This window comes from Cyprinodon tularosa, unplaced genomic scaffold (genome assembly GCF_016077235.1).
Source record: "Cyprinodon tularosa strain WSP-4 unplaced genomic scaffold, ASM1607723v1 ctg64, whole genome shotgun sequence".
NCBI lineage: Eukaryota > Metazoa > Chordata > Actinopteri > Cyprinodontiformes > Cyprinodontidae > Cyprinodon > Cyprinodon tularosa.
Window position 1 is genome coordinate 571,060 of NW_024039385.1, and position 24,415 is coordinate 595,474.

The following is a 24,415-nucleotide window of genomic DNA, read 5'->3' on the forward strand; positions in this document are numbered from 1 at the left end:
TGTTTAGCCTGCTTTGGACGTGTTTAATCTGGCACTCTATTGGTTCTTATAAATACACACAGCTGGGATGATTTTACTCTCTAACTCCTGCCTAAACACTTTTCCTTCTCTTTGTTTTGACCTTCATCAGCTACTTTTAGCTCAGAGGAGCCAGTGTTGAAAATATTTCTGTAAAACTGCTTACCAGTGACACCTGGTGGCTGGATTCAGCACTGCATCGGCTTCTATGCACCCTGTGACCAACTTTTAGGAATTAAGAATCCCCAGAAGGAAAGAGGATTGCTTCTGTCATTCTCCACACATGCATAAGTGATTAAGGAGAGCAACGCTTATCTTGATTAACATCTCTGTTTTCAGTAGCACTCCTCTGTCACTCACAATAACAAGGTCATCCTGTAAGTTGATCTGTATGCAGTGTCGTTCAAGAGCAAACTGGTAATTCAACCTTGACCACTTAGGTACGTAAGAATGCATAACAAGATGGGATGTACAGTGGGATGATTTCACTGAACCCTACAACAATTAGCAATCTATCTGTGTGGCGGGAATTAAAGAAAAACAGTGCTCTTAAATACCAGTCATAATTAAATGAATATTTCAGAAAGGGAAATAAATAAACCCAAAGTCACTTAGAGTTCTTTTTTTTTTTATTGGCACTGTAAGCAGATTTTTTGAATTGAGGCAAGGAGCTGCAGAGATAGAATAACATTAATCTCTACTGTTGATAAATCAGCACTGAAATGTAATTAAAGTAGTGGGCTTACGGTGATAGTGATGCTACCTATCAGGTTTTGAGGAGAAACATGAGGAACTACACTGCAAACTATTCGGTTCTTACCAAGATAAAAATAAATATATTTAGAAGTGATAGATAAGTTCTAATTTTAAGTGTTTAGCAAGCTTATTTCCGTGTTTAAAAATCTTAAATCAAGAAATTGTGTCTGCATGTACAGATGCTTTGTTGTTTGTTTTAAGTAGCTTTTCTTGGGATATATTAATTATTTCTATTTATGGAATAGATACCCCCCCCTCTTTTTTTGTTGCAGTCTACATTGTCCTTCTGCAGGGACACATTCACACATTAGCAAATTGACTGGCATTTGGACTTATACTGTTTTACTCTACATCCCTGAACCTGGGCTCTGACCATATGTTTGGGAGGCCACTGACCCTTTGGAAGGTGAATGCTTGTAGTGTCTAACAGGTTTGCCTTCAGCATAGCCCTTTAATTAGCTCTATATAATTCCAAGTTTCCAAAGAAAATGCTTCCCAAAACATGGCCCTTTGTTCAAGAGAAGTTGTTTCTTTTTTTTTTAGAATGATTGGAAGTGTTTGCATTGAGTATTCACTGCAGAGCCTTTCGTTCCTTGTGTTTGCTGTGTCCCCTACCTTGTGAAAAACTTTCAACATACCTTTTTTTATAGTCCTCTTTTAAACCGCCTTTCATCCCCCCATTCTTCCATATATGCCACAGCTTGGAGTCCATCAGATTTTTATGATAAAAAACTTAAACCTGTTTCCCGTTTCACAGTCATTTCCCCTATTCTTCACATATTTTCTCTACAGAGCAGGAATACAAGACTGAAGACTTTTATAATAAATACACATATTTAAAGTCTCTAACTAGTGTGTGGAAAAATTTGTTGTTATCAGATGAGATCAAAGTTCAACATTCTGTCCATGAGTTCAGAAAGCAGTTTTTTTGGAAACTGACACCGGCTTTAAACAAACAATACACCACACTGACAGTTAAGCATAGCAGTGGCAGCATCATGCTTCGGAGCTGGTTTGGTTCTGCTGTAATTGGGGCAATAGCAGTGGTGGTTCTAGATCAAAATTACTAGGAGGGCAAGATGGGCCAGTATTTTTTCATGTTGGCCCTAAACAAAAGCATAAACCAAAACAAAGAAAAAACAACAACCAAAAATACAAAACACACCCCCTTAGTTTTTTATCCTTATGAAAAGAACCTTTTTTACGAAATAAAAAAAGCAGTTTTTGAAAATTAGAGAGCAGACATTGCCTATTAAAGATGTACTATTCTGGTTTCCCCACACCTCAAAATACTGAGAGCTGCTATGAAATCAGAATCATCCAAGTGGGAACACTCTTGTATCAACTTGTTCCAGTTTGTTATTTGTTGATTTTGATGGCTATAAGTCACATCTAGGGGAAAAAAAAAAAAAAAAAATGTGTTTCATTTTCTCTTAAAATCCTTTAAACATACAAACGTGTCAAAAGCAGAGTGGAACAGTGCAGGCACAGAAAGTAGATTTATTTCATGTATTATTTTTCAGAACAGAACAGCAATATTGAATTCAATATAGTCATGTGACCGAGATTCTCCGCTGCTCGGAATTACAGACCGATGTCGCGCGCGGGATTTATGGGTTGGGACGTTACTATGGAGACCACTGTGTTTTGCTTCTTCTCACAGCGCAACTTCTCCCGACTCACAACGAGTGGGAGATCGTGCTTGAACTTTGGATAGAAACGTCTTTGAGGGAAACTGGGATCAGAACTTGGATCTATTGCGGCTGGTTCATCAGCCTGAGCTGTAATGGCTGGAATGACTGGTTTACCCTGCAGGCAGGTGGGTCACTGCTCCAGGTCTTAGTTACTATTTATGATGTGGTAAAGTGTAAAAAAACAAACAATCTCTATGTCTCTTTGACTGTCTGTTAATTTCATTCTCTTTTTTTCTTTTTTTTTTTCTTTTAACAAACTTCGACAGAGAAACAAATATAGAAATAGTAGTTGGGGACACAAATAGTTTTTTTTTTTGTATTTGTGTTTTTTGTTTCAAAGTTTGAAGACGTTTCGCTTCCCATCCAGGAAGCTTTTTCAATTCAAAATTTAGAATTTGAATTTCATTGATTTTAAATTGAAAAAGCTTCCTGGACGGGAAGCCAAATGTCCTCAAACTTGGACACAAAGTCCAGTAGATTTTTTTTTTTTTTTTTTTACTTTTTTGGAATGATTCTGACCTGAATGACTGATAATCTTCATCAGCATTTGTTTATGTGTTTTAATTTTTAGTGACTGAGTATGGACAATAGCACTAATTAAAACCAGAGATGGGAAGTAACGAAGTACAGATACTTCGTTACTGTACTCAAGTAAATTTTTCTGATATTTTTACTTTACTTTACTACTTTTTTTTATGGCGACTTTTTACTTCTACTCCTTACATTTTTACACAAATATCTGTACTTTCTACTCCTTACATTTTAAAAAATTGGCTCGTTACTTTAGTTTTGAATAATTTCAATGGAGTTACCGTTATTATTTTTCACGTCATCAATACCAAATTCAATCTAATTGGATGGGAATCTACGTTGCATTTGACGCACCACTACAAGATGAATCGACAGATTCGGCAGTATTCATTGGCGGCAAATCATTGCAGCTTGGTGGCGGTGGCGTTAGCATAGTAGCATGGACGACGAGATGATTGAAAATGAACACAACGGAGATGTAGTCCTATTGGCAGACATCCATTTAAAATGTAGGCAACGGCATGAAAAAAGTGGTTTCTACTTTTACTTTTATTCTTTAAGTAAATTTACAAGCCTGTACTTTGTTACTTTTACTTGAGTAAAGAAGTTTAATCAGTACTTCCACTTTTACCAGAGTATTTTTTAACACAAGTATCTGTACTTTTACTCAAGTACGGAAAGTGAGTACTTTTGCCATCTCTGATTAAAACAGACATGCACACATCTCCACCTACAGTGATTTAGAGGTATAACTTGGAATAAATAACCTCAAATTTTAAATAATTAATATTCACACATTAGTTACCAGTTAACTCAGCAGTCTTCTTCCTGAACATGAAGCTCAGACTTGATTAGGGATGAAGCTTTTACCTACAGAGAACCCCTGCATGCACAGAAGTACATCTGAACTCTGTGCAGAGCCACATTCTAGTAGCGCAGCAGCAGCAGTGCTAACAATAGCCGCCCAGCAACACATTGACAGTATTGGTTGCCCAGAGTGTTTGGTTTGTTTAAACGGCACCGATTTACAGTGTCATTACAAGACACTGTGCAGAACAAACATTCAGTTGTTCGATGGGATCACATGCAGATGCAAAAACATTAATAACTTTACAATTTGATTATGATATAAAGGATTTATATTTCTATCCTTAGGGGGGAGAATTTATTAAAAGAGATCAAGCAGTAAGTAAAACAATATAAAGGTTAGAACACACTTTTATTTTTAATTGAGGTCTGGATGCAGTGTCCATTTAGGAATTACACAGAAATAACTACACTATATTGCCAAAAGTATTTGCTCACCCATCCAAATTATTGGAATCAGGTGTTCCAATCACTTCCATGGCCACAGGTGTATAAATTCAAGCACCTAGGCATGCAGACTGTTTTTACAAACATTTGTGAAAGAATGGGTCGCTCTCAGCAGCTCAGTGAATTCCAGCGTGGAACTGTGATAGGATGCCACCTGTGCAACAAATCCAGTCGTGAAATTTCCTCGCTCCTAAATATTCCACAGTCAACTGTCAGCTGTATTATAAGAAAATGGAAGTGTTTGGGAACGACAGCAACTCAGCCACGAAGTGGTAGGCCACGTAAACTGACGGAGCGGGGTCAGCGGATGCTGACGCGCATAGTGCGAAGAGGTCGCCAACTTTCTGCAGAGTCAATCACTACAGACCTCCAAACTTCATGTGGCCTTCAGATTAGCTCAAGAACAGTGCGCAGAGAGCTTCATGGAATGGGTTTCCATGGTCGAGCAGCTGCATCCAAGCCATACATCACCAAGTGCAATGCAAAGCGTCGGATGCGGTGGTGTAAAGCACGCCGCCACTGGACTCTAGAGCAGTGGAGACGCGTTCTCTGGAGTGACGAATCGCGCTTCTCCATCTGGCAATCTGATGGACGGGTCTGGGTTTGGCGGTTGCCAGGAGAACGGTACTTGTCTGACTGCATTGTGCCAAGTGTAAAGTTTGTTGGAGGGGGGATTATGGTGTGGGGTTGTTTTTCAGGAGCTGGGCTTGGCCCCTTAGTTCCAGTGAAAGGAACTCTGAATGCTTCAGCATACCAAGACATTTTGGACAATTCCATGCTCCCAACTTTGTGGGAACAGTTTGGAGCTGGCCCCTTCCTCTTCCAACATGACTGTGCACCAGTGCACAAAGCAAGGTCCATAAAGACATGGATGACAGAGTCTGGTGTGGATGAACTTGACTGGCCTGCACAGAGTCCTGACCTCAACCCGATAGAACACCTTTGGGATGAATTAGAGCGGAGACTGAGAGCCAGGCCTTCTCGTCCAACATCAGTGTGCGACCTCACAAATGCGCTTCTGGAAGAATGGTCAAAAATTCCCATAAACACACTCCTAAACCTTGTGGACAGCCTTCCCAGAAGAGTTGAAGCTGTTCTAGCTGCAAAGGGTGGACCGACGTCATATTGAACCCTATGGATTAGGAACGGGATGTCACTTAAGCTCATATGTGAGTCAAGGCAGGTGAGCAAATACTTTTGGCAATATAGTGTATATTGAATAATTTAGTTCATTGGACTTTGTTAAGCCTTAAAAGGTAAACTATTCATGTTATTACTTGAGCTATTTCTTACTTTCATGAATTATTGGTTGTATTTTTATCCTGTTCTTCTTATTAGTTGTGGAATAATCTTCAGACTAAAGTAAAACCCGGTGCTTTGTTCTTTCATGGAAAATCAGATGTCAAACTTTTAAAGCTTTTAATCAAAGAGTTCAACAGCCTTCCTTTTGCTGAGCTGTCTATTCCTGTTTCAGGTGGACCCTGATTTGGATGCAACAAGAAACTTTTAGATTGTATCTTCTAACTAATAAGAACTTAGTATAACAATTAGTATAACAAATTAAAGTTGTTCTTATGTTATAATTTGGAAGTCAGGAATTCTTTCCCAGGGATAACATCAAAATCCAATATGTCTGCTTACTGTATAGCAGGATGTCTCACAATTTATATAATCAAAGCTATAGTGGAGGATGTTTGTTTTCGGGATGGATATTCAAAATAAGTGGTCCTCCTAAATGTCAATCTTCCTGGTGATATGTTTATGTAAGGCCGTCCTACGCGTTCGTCCACATTTTAACTTACCGGTGGTGAGTCTGACATGGTGGAAAAATTGCAAATCTTCTTTTCTAAAGTAAGCTTGTATGAGTGATGAGAACAGCAACTTTTAAATGGAGTGTGCACAAGGAGAAATCGGCTTGTGCACGCTCTCGCACACGTTTACTAGGCGTTGCCTCTCAGGAACAGGGACAGGGCATTTTTTTTTAAAGCGGAGAGTTCGGCTCTTTTAAAAAATTTGCAAATCCTCCATTATACCATTAAGTTTTGTTCGGCTAACAATTAGTTTTTTGCAGATCTTATTGACATTCTATATAATTTTAAGATCTAAAAACAGCTTCTTGGGCCTCTGAAAAACAGTTTAAAAGGCATTATTATATAACAGAATGGCACATGTTTTGTTAGCACAACATTTTACAATTGAATCAATATTTTAACATCTTTCTATTTTTGTGGTAATAAGAGTTAAAAATCTTCCTGTCTTGTGTTTTGTTTAATGAATGATCAAACCTGTCACATGTATGTCTTATTTCTGTTTAAATTAGGGATGCACGATATATCAGCATTAATACCAGTATTGGTTGGATGATGTAAAATGGGCTGATATTAAGAACAGATGTTTATTTTGATGTTTTTGGATTGTGTTTTTATGTTAAGCAGAGAAACAATGTCAGCCCTGTTGTATCGAAATATGTATGATATATAATATCAGTGAAATTGTCCATAACAGCATTATTAACACTGGATATCGATATCGGCCCAGATTTTCATATCAGTGCATTTCTGTTTAAAATCGATTCAAGAGAAAAATGTCAATAACAGTGTTCAATTTAATTCAGTTTATTTCTATAGCGCCAATTCACAACACATGTCATCTCAAGGCACTTTATAGTTCACCAGATTATTCAGTCAAATTCATTCAAAGTTTTCTATCTAAGGAAAACCAGCTGATTTTATCGACTCATTGACTCGACAGCAATCCCTCACACTAAGCATGCTTGTAGCGACAGTGGAGAGGAACAACTTCCTTTTAACAGGAAAAAACCTCCAGCAGAACCAGGCTCAGTGTGAGCGGCCATCTGCTGAGGCCGACTGGGGTTCAAGGAGACAGAAGCAGAGATACAAAAAGCAGCTGTAAAAGGCGGCCCTGTCCAGGAAACACACAGCCAGGCAGACGAGCTCCGAGCCAGCTCCCATGTCGAGGATGAAGAGAGCACATCCAGCCAGTCACAGTCAGAGAAACAGGACTACACTGGAAAAACAGGCAGATCTCCAACATCTATAAACAAAGGTGTTGATAGCAGCAGCCATCGACTCCAAAACTCCAAGAAAGCTGCACGAGCAAGACTTCAAAATTTGTTCATGTTGAAGTTAGAAGGGTTTTTTTTCCCATTGAAATGTATGTTTTTGTTTAAGCTCAGGTTTTATCAATCTGTTGCAGTTCTCTCATGAAGTTAAATATTTTCCTTTTTCCATCAGGTCCTCAGGAACCCCAGAAGGAACTTTGCTTTGGCAAAGAGCCGTCTAGAGGTCCTTCAGATCTACCGCCTGCTGCAGTGGATTCATAAAGGAGACAAGGCACAGATCGAGAAGCTGCTGAAACGCGGGGTGAAAAATCTCATCAACCTCACAGAACCACGGGAAGGCTTGGGGGCGCTTCATCTGGCAGTTATAAAGAAAAATGATGGTGATGGACTCTTCCTCTTGCTCTGCCTGATAGTAAACGAGTCTTTTTAAGCAAACAAGTACTCAGAATGCTTCCTATGGCAAAGCAGCATGTGATGCTTTAGTCAAATCACAGCAGCAGCCATCCAAAAGCAATCACTTCTGTTGATATATAACTGGAAAGCTGTATTTATATGAAGGTCCTTTGATTCAGCATGTAGAAACTCAGGAACTGTACTCTTAGTAATTTGTTTGTGTAGCAGTTAAAGGGAATAAGCAGGACGAGAATGTTAGCTCTCAGACAAATAGAAAATGGCAGCAGAAAAGGAAAATGATGGATTTTTTTGGACGTCCCAATCATGAGTGTTTGCAACCCGAGTTTCTATTTCATGCAATCCCACAGACATAGCCTCAGATCAGATTCACATGGATGTGAGTGTTTCTGTGCTCTCTCTCCTCACAGACCTTGTTGATTACCTCCTCTCCTTTGGAGCACACCCTGACGTCCAAGACATGTGGGGCCACACACCTATCATGTTAGCTGCTGAGCTGGGGGAGGATGAGATTTTATCGCTGCTGCTTCAGAGTCAACCAGACATGAAGCTTGTGGACAAAGAAGGCAAAGGTGTGCAGATCAGGAACATAAATAGCAGGTTGTAGAACAGTAAAATAGGCCCTTTAAGGTGTTCCAGGTAATCCACTCAGCGTTGGCATGACTGCCATATTGGTTTTGGACATTAAAATATCTGTTTAACAAAAGCTGGGGGCAGAGGTTTGAAGTTTATGCAGAATTGCACACTTTTCCATCAAAAAAGTTGATGCTAGCAAGCTACAATGGCGTTTCTTCAAAACATACAGGCTCAAACGAGACAGTGGACAGACTACCGTACGTGTTTATAGAGTATGTTCTGGAAACGCAGGGATCTGATTTATAAACACAGACTAGTTTTAAGTGAACACAAAGCAAAAGTTACCACCCAAACCAGATCGCACCTTCACGAAATTAAGTAATGTCATCTGGATTTAACCATTTTAGTTGGTATTTTCCCGAAAGGAGATATATGTTTCTGTATACAGGAGACACTCTGTATTTATTTGATTATTGTTGAGTGAATTGTTTTACTAAAATTATTTAATATCCTGGTGAAGATTCTCAGTCATCCAGGTCATAGTAATTCTAAAAAAGTAAAAAGAAAAAAAAACTATCCACTGGACTTGGTTTCCAAGTTTGAAGACGTTTCTCTTCCCATCCAGGAAGCTTTTTAAATTCAAAATGTCAGAAATAGCATTGAATTCCAAGCTTTATAGAGTAGCCCAAACAAAGCCTTGTTTTGGCTTAGAAAACATGCAAATTGAACCAGTAGATCAGGTCTGCCCCTTAGAAGTGGGAAGTCGTTAAGGTCTTTTGTTTGGCTGCAATACTCGATACTGGTATAGGCCTTTGAAAGGGGGGTCATTAGGGGCATTGTTGGCCTGGCTGACCAGGTGAGATGTTTTGGTCCCATGCATGGTAATGGGGGTTGAGATGATGGCGGGAAGGAATCAACTCTTTCTCTGCCTTGTAGGTTTTTGAGAGCTGTTTAACCTTAAACCTTAATTCTGACATTTTGAATTGGAAAAAGCTTCATGGATGGGAAGCGAAATGTCCTCAAACTTGGAAAACACAGTCCAGTGGATTTTTTTTAAATTAATTGATATTTCAATAACATCTAATTTAGTAGTCATGAATGCGTATAAATATAAAGATTCAGAACCTATGCTTCTTTGTGGGTCAAAGAAAGTCAATAATAAATCCATATTTATGCAGCCAAATTTGGTGTGTTATCTCCAGAACGGGGCTGTATCTGGATCTATATGATGATTTACCTTAAATGAGTTTAAACTCTACCTGTGTTTCGTTTTCCATCTCGGATTAGGTCAGTTTGAAGGACCTGCATTGGCTTACGTCTCATGAAAATGCATGTTCCTTCTGTTTATATATTTATGAGCAAGAAATATCCCCAAAGATCACAGATAGTCTAAGTTGTTCTCGCCTAAGACCACATCAAAGTGAAAAATTAGGTAGCTCAATTCATTCTTGATTTTTATATTTACACGTTGAATACATTGTGCTCTGGTCTGTTATATAGCATGTCTGTATGGGTTCATCTGTGTCCGGCTGTGTACGTAATTACAGATCAAGCCCTCATGGTGATCCTCTCATGTGAGACGGGCTCAGTAACCTGATTATGCTGCTCTTTCTCCAGAGGCATGTTCAGCTCAGTCAAACCATTCGCATCCAAACCCCGTCTGCAAGGGTTTCATTATTCACACATTTCTAATTAATACATATATTTAATAATGATTAGTGCTTTTTTACTGTAGTAGCTGACCGAAAAGGCAAAATTTAAGAAACTGAGAATCACCCAGCCTCCACAACGTTACATACAGTTTGCAGGCAAGCAGGATCCAAACAGTCAGAGTTTGATTGAAGTAATCAAACAAAATGTTGTTTGTTTGCAAATGTTGATTTGTGCATCCAAGATAGAAATCAACCAAACCAAACAAAATCCCAAACCACAAATGGGCCTGCTTTTTGAGAGACAGCTAAAATGCTTCAGATGGGAATGCTGGGACAGCTGTTTCAGCTTTTGGTGTTACGCCCCTCCCAAAATACAGGGAGGAAAAGTTATAATAAAGTTCTAACCATAAACTCTGATATTTAAAAGGTTTGTGTGCATTACAATGCAGAAGCATGTGAAAAAAAACATAAGCAGATACTTTCTAACTGTACATCCAGCTGGTGTTTAAATATAAGGCCTTATAGGCCAACCCATGTACTCTGCCTTAAAAACCCATTATGTGACAGACAGGAAATAAATAGTGCATAGTTATGCAGTGAAAGTAAAATTTATCCAAGTTGTTCTACAATTGAAGGAACATAATTGGTGTTTACAGTTACAATCTAGAAAAAAGTTAACCAAGAACCTGATTAGTAAGGCATTGTACCGGGTATTCTGCACATTTTGTATATACAATGCTTGCAGTGGGTAAAATTATCTTACTATATAGTCCAGTTAAATAAACGAGGTTGATGGATTTCACTGACGGCACTCTATTTCTTTGCAAAGAAAGAGAACAAGATGGCATGATGTCCAGCCCTGCTCTGTCTAGACAAAGTTTGTCTCACTAACTTAAACCCTGCAGAAAGGCTGTGAAGGTCTCCACATACAGTGTAAAAGCAATTACAGTAAAATGGTAGGAATGAAACCCTGAGAGACATTCTAGCTTGTTATGAAATTGATTATTTTCAATGCCAAACACTCCCTGATAGGATAAACAGCCCCTCTCTAGACATCTTTTAGTCTTGCAGCTCTGAGGCTTGAAGGAATGAAACTCAGAACTCATAAATAAATATATGAAAAAAGGGAATTAATAGGAGATTGATCTTTTCCATCACATACTATAAAAATTTTATTTTTTAAAATGTAGCTCTAGTTTTTAAGAGCTTTAAGTGGTTGGTAGACTAGAAAAACATTAAACAAATTCAGCCAATTTACCAATACACAGCAGAAACAAGGGAGAATCCCAAAACACAAAACCTTAAATAAGGTTAACGCCCTTTACTCCAATATTACATTCACTTTTGCAATAGTCCAAGTTTTAACTAAGCTTTTGCCTTTTTTTAATTTTTGTCTCTCATTTGTGATTCAGGTGTGCTATTCTACTGTAACTACCCTACTAACTGCCACGCCCGCTGCCTAAAATTGGCCCTGAAGAACCACGCCGATCCTAACAATGTCTCTGCCAAAGGCCTTCATGTTCTTAAAATGATGTGTGAAAAAGCTGACGAGCGTACCCCCTTGTGTCTCATCCTGCTAGATGCTGGGGCAAACCCCGATGCAGCAGATGAGGTACAAAGAAAAAAAATGTTCGACTGTAAGTTAGGAAGAAAAGCTAAGGATGACAGAGTGTGTGTGATTTCGTCTCCACAGGGAACTGGTATGACGGCGCTGATGGAGGCAGCCAGGGTGGGGTCCTTGCAAGTTGTACGAGAGATTCTCAGGAGGGGTGGCAACCCCAACGCTCTCGATAGAAGACGCAACAACGCAGTACATTATGCTGCCAAGAGTGGATGTTTTGAGGTGTGGTAGCCACAAAAATGACCATGTTATACAGGAACTGTTTAAAACCGAGGTCTTCAACAGGGGTCCGCGACCCCTAGGGGGTCCACAGTGGTACTGCATGGGGGTTGCAAAAGTTTTGGTTGATTAGACTTTTTTTGATATTCCCCCCTGCAATTTTTTCCACTACTTGAAATGTATTTAAATCCACATTATCATGAATTCAACACACTGTAGTAAACAGATAAATGGAGGCAGAAGATGTCTTTCAGTCATCAATGCACACATTCAGCGACACACAGGAGCTCTTTCAAGCTGGGCACCGTTTCATTCACAACACCTGTCCCATCAACCAGGAATCAGAATCAGAAATACTTTAATAATCCCAGGGAGGAATTACTTTAGTTACATTACTCCATATGTAATAGAGTGACTATAGGACCAGTTTGATAGAACACAATTTCATACCCTATATATATAATTAGGGGGTCCCTGCTCCATCTCGCCATCAATTTCAGAACTTTTTAAAGCTCAGTTTATCTTTACCAAACATCTAGATCTATATCCGTTTCTTAGTTTTAGGCATATAAATATAAATTTCTGAATTAATTTCTAATTGAATTATTTCTATCATAGTGTTACTTCAACTGTAAGAGAAAAAAAATGAAAAGGAAAAAATAAAGAAGAAAAATCACTGTAAGATTTTTAAATAATTCTTTTAATTAGGGAGGTAAATAAGCATTTGGTCAATAATAAAAGTTCATATCCACAGCTTGTAGCATAACCTTTGCTGGCAATGAAAAAGGTCAAATGTTTCTTGTTGTTTTGGGACTGTTGCTGGGCAACACAGACTTTTAACACCTTCCACAAACTTTCTATGGGATTGTTGTCTGGAGACTGGCTAGGCCGCTCCAGGACCTTGAAATGCTTTTAACTGAGCCTCTCTTTCATTGCCTGACCGCTGTGTTTGGGATCCTTGTCCTGCTGGTCGACCCAGCCAGGTTCCATCTTCAATGCTCTCACTGATGAAGGAGGTTTGGGCTTTAAATGTCACCATACATGGCTCTGTTTGTTCTTCCCTCAACACGGATCAGTCCACTTTGCAGAAAAAAGCCCCAAAGCATGATGCTTCCATCCCCATGCATCATAGTAGTTATAATAAGGCTCAGTGTTCTTCTTTCTCCAAATGTTGATGAGTCTATGCAATAAAGTTCTATCTTGGTCCCATCTGACCGCGTAATGCTCTCCCAGTCCTCTTCTGATCATCCATCTGCTCTCTGGTGAACTTCAGGTGGGCCTGGACCTGTACTGGTCAAGCAGGGAGACACCTGGCTCTGCAGGACTACAGTCCTCGGGTTGTAGGGTGTTACTGATGGTAGCCTTTGTTCCTTTCGTTCCTGCTCTCTGCAGCTCATTCATCAAGATCATTTTGACCCCACAGGAGATCTTCCATGTGGTCCCAGATGGAGGGAGATTATCAGTAGTCTTATTTTCCATTTTCTTGCACCGTTGATTTCTTCACACCAGCCTGTTTCCTATTGTAGATCCTCTCCCCAGCCTAATGCAGGTCTATGTTTTTCTCCCTGGTGTCCTTCTTTGGTCTTTGCGATGGCTGAGTTTAAGGTCTGACTGTTGAGGCTGTGGACAGGTGTCTGTGATACAGATAATGAGTTCAAACAGGTGCCATTAATACAGGTAATGACTGGAAGAGAGGGGCTTCTTAAAGAAGAAGTTCTGTTCTGTGAGGAACAGACACTCCAAATAGTTTGTTATTGACTAGATACTTATTTTTCTCCATAATTTTCAAATAAATTCCTTAAAAATCCTACAATGTGATTTCCTGAGTTTATTTTTCTGGATTTTTTTTTCTCTCGCAGTTAAAGTGAACCTATAATAAAAAATAATATATCTCTATCAGCTTTTAAGTATCAATGCTTAAACAGTTAGTGGTTGACTAAATTGTTTTCCCACTATATATAGTGAAATCAGATGGTATAAGCTAATTAAGTAGACGTTTTACCAAATACCATGTCGCACCTACTTGAAGTAATTTATAGGTTAGCTACTGTTTACCTTTACTTGAGTATAAACACGTTAAGGTAGTGCTACACTCACTTCAATAAAATTTTGGGGTGCCCTACCTTTTTAACCCTTTTATTACTGCTTTAAATCGTGGAACAGTAACTCTTAGGTTTGCATTTGGACAAGTCATCCTGCAAAATGAGGTTTCAGTTGATAATGAGAACAATCACCTGTATTAATGCGAATAGTAATGTTCTGGGCATCTCTGTATAATTTGATAGTACTTTAGTAAAGCATGCTGAGTATTTTCAGATTTGGCAGTCAGTCATTTGTAACTGTAATGTCTTGTGTCCTTCAGGTCATCCCAGTGCTGTCAGCGTTTGGAGCAGATTTGAGTGTGATTAACATGGATCACTGTACGGCTTTACACTACGCTGCTGCCACAGGCAGCGCCAGCTCCTGCAAATTCCTAGCTCAGAGAGGTACTGTGTGGCATTGCAACCCCTGTTCAATTTCAATGCAATAAAATGAAGAATTTCTTCATCTTTGGAAGAAAAGTTAGGTCTCTTAACAAGCCCTCCAGGACTTAAAGGATTTTGGTTACAAAATGAAGAAAAGACTCTTTTTGTATTGTTGGTATTGCAAGCTTATATCTCTGCTTTGATGCAGGGAAATCAAATCAAACAGGGGAATATTGAGCTGCAAGCGCAGCCTCAAATCAAATTAGGTAATACAACTGCTTCTTTTCATATTCATTGAAGTCTGCTGTGTGTTTAGGTTGTAACCCTAAAGTGAAGAACGAGGACGATTTGCTGCCGCATCAGATTGCCAAAGCCTCCGGTCACAAAGCAGCAGCCAAGGAGCTGCGGAAAGCAGAGAGGCAATATGGGAAGGGCAAGGACCAACATGGGAAGGGCAAAGAGCAACATGGGAAGGGCAAGGGAGCGGACAGTAGCACATTGATGTCAAGTCTGTGGGCCCTGACCCTGCATGATTGGTCAAATGAGTCTGAGGCGGAATTACAGGAAGCTTTTGGAGAACAGTTGGGCACAGTCGACGCAGAGACCTTCATGTCTGTGTTGGTAAAGCTAAACGCTCCGGTTGAACCAGACCAGCTCCAGATGATCATCTCGGCCCACAACAAAACAGGAGAGGGCAAAATCAATGTGAACGACTTTATCAAAGGCGTCAAATACATCAAGAAAGCTTTCCGGCTGTCTGCCTTCATGCCTAATAAGTTAAAGAGAGAAAAAGGAGTTAAGGGAGGTAAGAAGAAGACAAAGGGTGAGTTTGTTCCCCCCTTGCCTATTTGCACCCTTGTACCAGAGCTCCAGCCCAGGCGACCCGATGGAGGCCCTCCTCACTTCATGATTGAGAAGTACGCCAACATTTCAGATACCCTTCGCTTTGATGCTGACCACCCGCCGCTGCATCCCATAGTCAATGACTCATGGTGGTACATAACGAAGCAAAACAAGATTTACACCAACATCAACTACTGTGTGAGGAATTTAGATTTGGAGTCTCTGGACCTGGCCTTCAGTCAGGGCGTGCCTGTGGATACTCAGGATGAATTTTACAAGACCCCGCTGACGGAGGCCTGCTCCAGTGGTAACTATGAGGTGGCTCAGTACCTTCTGAGCAAGGGGTGAGTAACAGACCTCTCTTCTAGAGATTAGGCTTTGATAAAAGTTGAAGTGACTATTCATTTTTCCATAATCTGCAAAAGAAAAAGAGATACAAAGGATTTTACATATCAAATATTTCAACATTTATCAAAAGGATGGACAATTAATTGTATTAGCAATCCAACCACAATTCTCAAAAGATGCAGTTCCAACTCAAAGAAAAACTTGTTACAATTAATAAAAGTAAAACATTAGCTTTCTGACTCTAACCCAACAGTTGGTGGTCATACAATTAACGTGGTGGTTTGCAGAGATGGCAAAAGTACTCACTTTCCGTACTTGAGTAAAAGTACAGATACTTGTGTTAAAAAGTACTGATTAAATGTCTTTACTCAAGTAAAAGTAACAAAGTACAGGCTGGTAAATTTACTTAAAGTATAAAAGTAAAAGTAGAAACCAATTTTTTCATGCCGTTGCCTACATTTTAAATGGATGTCTGCCAATAGGACTAGATCTCTGTTGTGTTCATTTTCAATCATCTCGTCGTCCATACTACTATGCTAACGCCACCGCCACCAAGCTGCAATGATTTGTCGAGAATGAATACCGCCGAATCTGTCGATTCATCTTGTAGTGGTGCGTCAAATGCAACGTAGATTCCCATCCAATTAGATTGAATTTGGTATTGATGACGTGAAAAATAATAACGGTAACTCCAGTGAAATGATTCAAAACTAAAGTAACAAGCCATTTTTTTTAAAAATGTAAGGAGTAGAAAGTAAAGATATTTGTGTAAAAATGTAAGGAGTAGAAGTAAAAAGTCGCCATAAAAATAAGTAGTAAAGTAAAAATATCAGAAAAATCTACTTGAGTACAGTAACGAAGTATTTGTACTTCGTTACTTCCCATCTCTGGTGGTTTGTCGCCACACAGAAGGGAATCGACGGTTGCAGCTAGACCAAAGATCCCTGCATGAGAGCTGGAAGGAAGAACTTTTCCAAGCAAGAGTAAGGCCCCGTCCACACGAAGTCAAAACGAACACGAAACGCTGATATTTTCCAAAACGTTTGCCGTAAAGACGGAGACGTAAAATAAATGTGAGCGTCCACACGAATGCATGAAAACGCTGCAAAATGTATGCCAGGCCTGTAAGTGGCGCTGTCGTGCCAAAGCAAAAATAGGCGACGAAATGTTGGGCATGCGCACTAATATTTATACATGGTTGCCCTGCGGGTCCATTTTCGTGGTTAAGTCAAATTCAGGTGCTGAACTATGTCGTCAATATTGCTCTGTTCTTCCTGGAGATATTCCAGAAGAAGAAGATTCTGTTGTAAGCCCGACAGCAGGGTGAGTAGCATTAGCAGCAACGGCGCCATTGTTGTTGTGATACTGGTCGCGCATGCGTGTTTAGAGGCGACGCTATGACGCATGCGTGTAAAAAGAAATATGCGGTTAGAGGGTAAAGATGGAAACGCGAAAACAGCGTTTCGAAATCTTCCCACTCTGAAGGCTGAATAAAAAAAAGATTGTTTACAGACCCCCGAAACGCCGGCTTCGTATGGATGAGAGGCTGGTTTGGTGAAAAATTTGTGCGTTTAGGCCAGGGTTCGTCTTCGTGTGGACGGGGCCTAAAGTTCTGAAATAATGGACTCTGGACAAAAAAGTATTTAAGTGAATGAACCATAAAAACAACAACAACACTGAGTTTAGTTAAAAACTCTAAGGGAGCAAAAATCAGTTTCTATCAACTTGTTCTTTATACTTATTATATATATGTCCTGTGAACTGTTAGATTGCAGAACAATCTCGTTGTGGCTAGAAAACACCATGGCTATTGATGCGATTATGATTAATGAGGTCTATTCAATATAACTGAATACTGGACTCCTCATAGAGCCAAAATGCTGGGACCTGCTGATGGCTTGATAGATGAAATATCAATGCTTCACCCAGATGGACTCCCAGTGTCCTGAGTAATAGATCTTGTCAAATGCAAATAGGGCTTTACACAATTATGATGAAAATGCGAGAAGCATCAATGCTCCCTGCAAGCAGATGAGCTCACTCCAAATGCATTGTGAGCATCAATAAGGTATCCAGAGCCTCAACATGGATGCTTCTGCTCAGTTTTCAGTTATATGAAAACTGAACGGCTCTGTGTTATAAAAGCTGAAAGATGTTTTATCCTATCTGACGAGCAGATTAGAATAATTTCTTATTAGTGATGAGGCCTAACTAACAGTAAGCTCCTATCTGACAGGGCCGATGTAAACTTGTGTGACCAGTTCCTTTGGACCCCCCTGCACCATGCGGCTCACGCGGGACATTTGGAAATTATGGAGCTTTTGGTGAAGGCAGGGGCTGCAGTCAATGCAAATGCTCTCAGCGATGGCACGCCACTCATGAGAGCAATTCAGAGCTCCCGTTTCGCATGTGTGGACTTCCTCATCAAGGCAGGGGCCAGAGTCGATGCAGAAAACAAGAAAGGTCAGATTTCCTCCAAGCGACTTTTAGATGGAAAAAAAAGATACGTTTTTTTAAACTTTTGACTGTTTCAATTATGTATTATTGGTGCAATATGTTGATAGATTGTATTTTACTGCATAATTCCTCTTTAATAGACAAAAGTAGGGTACATGACTAGAATAACAGATAAACCTAACCTTGACCTACAGTTCCTGACAAGCACAGGAAAAGCACTGCTCATGAAAATATCAATAATTATTCAACTCTTTATTTTCTCCCTTTCAGGACAAAACTGCCTTGAAATGGCCAAAAAGTTTGGTGACCCACAGATAGTGCAGCTGATACAAGACAAGATGGACTCTCTCACAGCAGCTAAAAGCGCTAAAGCAAAGGCAGCCAAAGCTAAACAGGCTAAACAGAAGGTACACAAGTAGCTCCGTTCTTTAACAGAGCGCAACATAAAAAAACATTAAAGTCCTCTGCATGAAAGCTTTGTTTTTAATGATGCTTATTAATCATTTATGAAATGTTTCCTGACCGAAAGGCTTTGAAAGCCACGGAACTGAATAAGGATTTTTCTGTTCCTGCATGCAAGGATGCAGTGAATTCATTAAAGCTAAATTTCACCTACTCTAACTGGAAGTCAAAACGCAAATATGTAATTTAATCAAATAACTTTTAAACTGTCCGATGTTGTTCTGTCAACAAACCAAAGTGGCTGTTTGTTAGACAAGCAAATGAACGGGTGAATCGAGGTCAAATAATGGTCAAACAGATAACTGTGCACATAGATGGGATATGTTCAGAATCTTCCTTTTTAAACGCTGTAAAACAAGTAGATATAAGAAATACAAAATAATACTAAAAAAGCAAAACCGAGTAAATGTTAGCTGTAGAGGTAAAGATCTGCAGAATATTAATAATGTTTTTAAATAAGCTTTTAGACCAATAAAATCTGCTCGGTCTGCTAATAAATTCATCTTCAGTTACAGCACATAAAAGTCACATTCATTGTGTTTATTGGTCAGGGAAGAATATCACTCATAATAAAATAAATTTGTTAATAAAATTATTGGTAGTATAGTTTTTGCAACTTGAAACAACCTCTTTAAAGTTAATAGAACTAATAATTTCTTTTATTTTTATTTCTTCTCAACTCGTTTATCGTACTATCTAGGAGCTTCTGATTAGTAATCATTGCTTTTTGTTGCTCTGGGATATAAATGTTTAATCACCAAGTCTCCATAATAACCACTTTACAAGCTAATTGGTTGTTTATGAATTATATTAAGATCAGTCATATCTGATTGACTGTAAATGTAAAGATAGGGAGTTACACTCTGAGGCTGTCTAATACTATGTTCAGACCGCAAGCAGCAGAGGCAGCAGTAGCAGCTAGTTTACAAGCAAAGTTAATGGTTGATGCGGATCTTGGCGCAGCAAAAGGTCCTGCAATGCGTCTAGAGCAGCAGGATCAGCGCCTCATCAGCTTCTGAGCATCTGACACGCTCGACGTGCTTCAGAAGCAGCAGCTCCTGGAGTTGGAAAAAATTGACTTTAGCTGCTTGAGGCGCCACATCAACCAATCAGAGAAGCTGATCTGGGAGCTGGCAGGGAAACAGACACAGCACTGCTGATGCAGAGATCTATGATCACTCCTCTGTAACAGTTTATTAATACCTAAATTAACTTAAAATGTCAAAACCTGCAAGCAAAATATGTTTAATTTTATAGTTCTGCTGCTTGCAGTTTGGATTACGTACGTAAAAAACACTAACATCTACTTCCAGCAGCGGCGACCAGTAGTGGCAAACCGCTAAGAGGCGACCGGGCCATAGGCTGCTGCTGAACGGGATTCCTAGTGACAGAGCACCGCTGGTGTACGGGGGTCTGAGCGGCTCCAACAGCGAAATATTTTATGAAGACAGGGTTGTAATCTGGAAGTTTACAGTTGGACTTTCTCACTTAAAAACATATTAAAACTACTTTTTACCCACGGATCACAGCAAATATAGCTGCCATTGTTACAGGCAAAGAAATGATAGGAAAGCTCCTCCTAACGCCCATCAGACCCACTTTTCGACCCCAGCAAAGATGCTTCAGTCGCGCATCAGAACTAAACTTGTACTAGCATTAAAAATAAAGCAGCTCGAGCGTTTTTCCTGCTTCTGCTGCTTGCGGTGTGAAAGTAGCATAAGAGCTGTCTAAGACTGGAGGAGGACCTTCAGTGACTAACTTCCCAACAGAAGAGTCAAGTAAAAAAAAAAATGAATTAGAGGAAATCTTGGAAAATATAGAAAGGAGGGGGATGTCCATCTGTTTTTCATTAATTTGTAAGTCTAGCTTACGGCTCTGAGCCAGTTACCTAGCAAAGCCTGTTCTGTGGTCTGCTTATCAACGTTTAAGATCACGTAGAACCTTGTTACTAAAAACATACAGCTGCTTATGTTTCTCCCTGTAAGGATTTCCAACAGTTTGGAGGCAAGTTTTGCTTTTATACACGCTCCTTAGAGGGATTTCTGCTGGATACATTAGGATACATTTTTGGTTCTGTATATTAACTCTAAAGATACTCCTTCAGGGTTCTAACTGATACTTTTCATATAATACGTTTCAAGATATAATTTACAAATAAATACATTGATTCATGGAAATGATTCGATATAAGTGGGTAAATGAGGAGAAGCTGCTACATTTCAATGAATTATACAGTTTTTAATGTTAGAATTGAACTCACATTAATTCTCTCCTTGTTGAGTTAAATGAATAGCTTCTGTTTGATGACTCTTGCTTACAGCTGATATAATCCCCACATTATTTTTCTTAGGAAATTAGAATGTTGTTCTATATTAATATTGAAAGTAATGAGAATTTTAAGAGAATTTGAAGAGAATTTTAAGATCTTTAAGCTCTAGTTCTTTGATGTCCCCCAGTCTTTTTTATCTTATTTTCTTCAAAATCATGCATCATTTGTTCACTTTTTTCTACTACACATTTTCCTTCCACTAAACTTTCCATTGATTTACATAAAGACAGATTCTCTTTGAGCAGCTGGCTTTTTAGCAAAGACCCGCCCATTTTGGTGGAGGGTGTCAGGGACTGTCATGGCTTCACTGCCTGTAGCTAAACTTTTACGTTTGAATCACTTTTTATTGATCTCAATTAATTTACCAATTTTTCTAGTAAACTGACAGTTTCATTTCATACTCACCAGAAATTGCAGAAATTAGCCTTTAAAATCTATTATGTGTACATTTTAGTTACATGACACCCTTTTCAGACAGCAGTCATTAAATGCTTTATAGTAAGATCATTTACAAATAATTTACAATTAAGTTTTTCTTTTTTAATTAAATCATAATAATAGATTCTAAATGTGAATATATTCCAATTAATTAAAGTGCAGATAGTTATAGCTCTAATCGCTCATGCAGTAAAAACTCCTCTGAATGTTAGAGCAGCAGGTATCAGTGCTTAACTGAACAGAGAGCAACTTTTACAGATGATTTACTTTGAAGCAGACCCAGGAACTCAGTGAAATCGATGCAAAGCACAGCCTGGTTGATATACTGCTGCAGATAATCAGCTGCACTGCAGCTCAGCAACGAGGAAGAGGAGTAGAGTCAGAGCAGCTGCAGATAGAGGAAGATCAAGGCTCTTCTTCTTCAGGCAAGGACCGCTAAGGTTATCATTAGTTCTTCTGTATTGGTAATAGGAAAGGTGCTGAAAAGGACAATAAAAGACTCTGCACGAGTTCAGTTTATACTAATGTTAAAATACCGGGAATTTAGCTTTATTTTTAAAGGATTTGTACGAAGCTGGTGTTTGTCTGAAACCTGCTATGGAAAACATTGAACTTTGCATCAGATTTTACATATATATATTTGTAAAGTATTTTTTACTTTTGGTTTTGACTTTTTTTTTTTGTTATTCGGACCTTTAATGTTTTGATTCTGAAACTAATCAGGAAGTTTTTCAACCTTTTTTATGCCATCCAATGAGTTTTCTTGTTGTTTTAAACAGTAAACACAAATTTAACAGAATAACTTTTATTTTCTTTCCAGAGATTGGTAGTAACTAATTAATTTACTTGAGAAACTTTTAGAACACAAAAAGAAAAAAACTTTTAGGAAGAGTTTTGCAGCATTGTATTTTTTCTTGAGTGAAAATAAACTCAAATTCCTGGCTGCTCCATTGATTTTGAATACCTACAGTTAATGAAAACCAGTTTGTTTTAAACATATGCACCACTGAGACACTTTTTTCCTTTTTGTACACAAGGCTTGTTGGATAAATGTAATTTTCCATATGATAAGGCTTCCATGTCATTTGGAAGCAGAGTGATAATAAAGTAAATGGCATACTGTAATTTAACCTATTCTTACATACTATAACTATTGATTTATAAAGTTTTATAACTCAAACAAAAATAAATTAATTGTCATGATTATGGTTTGTAAGTAAATCTGTTATTTGGTACTTGAGTAGCTTTTTTACTGAATACTTTTTAACTTTTACTTGAGTAATTCTTAATACAGGTTACTTTTTACTTTTACTTGTTTTGAAATATGAGAAAGTAGTTCTCCTCTTACTTAAGTGCAATTTTGGCTACTCCACCCAGTTCTGTTTCTTTCTACGTCAGATGTAATAATAATCTGAACGTCATCTTTTAATAAATTAAACCCTGAGATTCTGTTCTTTACATCACTTTGTCTTGATCCATTTAGGTGGCTATTACAGAGGGGGGTGTGCAGAGTAAGACAACAAGCGGGACTCCAGGGAGGACCCCCACACAGATTCCCTCGCAGAACATCGTCCTCCATAACAGTATGATCACTGCAGGAAAAAACAAACAGAGTGGATATCAGCTTTGTGCCAAAAACCGTAGGTTTGATTATGTTGATCTGCCAGCAGATCCAATGAGCTATAAATACTAGATTTATTTTGATTATTTATGCATAAGTCCTTTTTAAACCTGATGACTTTTTGTCTCAGGTCTGGGGTGAACCGCCCAACAGCAGCCAGCTGATGTCAGACATAGAGAGGCGAAAGGAGCGTCTAACCCTGGAGGTGGACTTTGATGACCTGCTGATTCCTGTCAGCCAGCGCTTCCAGACCAGGATCCTGGAGATAATCAAACCAAAGACCCAACAGGAGGAAAGCCAGAGACAAGTGTCATAATAATGTTACTCAACTTATGTTTTCATCATTGTTGCTTACTTTAATCTTCTTTTTATCATACTTGACATATAAAAAGATATCCAACATTCTTCTATCCCCAGAGCTTTGGGATTTTATTAGCTTCTGAATGACAAAAAGCATTGAGATGATGGGAATGTGATTAATCTTTAGAATAAAAATGTCCTTTTAGTGTTCCTTATTTCCTGTGTCTTTTGTTTATAGCAGTCCCTTACCAAAATACGTATACCCTTTCATTTTTTTTAAGCTTTTGTGTAGTTTTGTTATCATTATGAATTACTGAAAATAAAATAGTCCATTTGCAAAAGTAAAAATAAATTCAGATTGAAAGGAATTAAGCTTCTGATTCAAGTGTAGAACCACTTTATACATTATTTATAGCTGCAGGTATATTTGCTAATGTGCACCTCTACAGACTCGGCCATATTGAGCGGTGAGCAACAAAATCTTTCACCAAATCTTTCACCTTCCATCATTACCCAGTATTATAAACCATTGATCAGCTCTTAGCATCCTCTCTTTACTTGCTGGAGATAAGCACCTCCACAGCATGATTCTACCACCACCATGTTAGACTGTAGGGATGGAGTGTTCAACAAACTGCAGCATCCGCTCTTTGCAGCACTTATCATTATGTTTTACTTTGCTCTCATTCCTTTAGAACACCTTCTTCCACATGGTTTCTCTCAATAATGGTTGTCTTCTTGCCACTCCTTCATAAAGGCCAGGCTCTTGTGTTTCTTAGTATTCACGTTGCTGAAAGAGAGATGACACTTCAGATGTTCTTGTTAATGCAGCAGAACCAATTCTGTGGTAGGCTTTTCTCTTTGCAGCCCTATGTCTTGTCCAGTAGGTGGTAGTGTTAGACAACCCTAGGAGTATAAAGGTCTGGTTGTTTATTAGGCTGTTAGAGTAAAAAAAAAAAGAAAAAACTTGGAGGGAGCTCTTTCTTCTAGCACAGAAAGAGATCAAAATGGCAGCCATGAGTTTTTGCTGCTCTCCCATGCATCGCTATGGTGACTACAGGGTACAAATCTTTTGCACAATCATTAAATTTACTTGGAAAAAAAATCAGAAAAGACTGCACCTTCACTCCTTTTGTTTAATATCCACCTCAGGTGCACGACTCATTCTCACTGTTTGCATTTTATTTCTTTTTGATGTGCATATAAGGAATAACCTCAGGAATGGAGGCCACTTTCTGTGATAAACAACACACAGAGGCACACTCATCATCATCAGCA

General features: G+C 38.8%; 1 protein-coding gene across 1 annotated transcript; it reads left to right on the top strand.

Annotated features, from left to right (window-relative positions):
- The first annotated feature begins 2,351 nt into the window (after positions 1-2,351).
- On the top strand, positions 2,352-23,345 carry ankef1a (ankyrin repeat and EF-hand domain containing 1a). The gene is given in 12 exon segments (XM_038308538.1): positions 2,352-2,593; positions 7,568-7,775; positions 8,217-8,378; positions 11,447-11,646; positions 11,728-11,877; positions 14,237-14,360; positions 14,656-15,526; positions 17,767-17,993; positions 18,258-18,394; positions 22,700-22,816; positions 22,818-22,856; positions 22,968-23,345. Coding segments are annotated over 12 exon segments (2,454 nt in total). The 5' UTR covers positions 2,352-2,560; the 3' UTR covers positions 23,154-23,345.
- Positions 23,346-24,415: the final 1,070 nt, after the last annotated feature.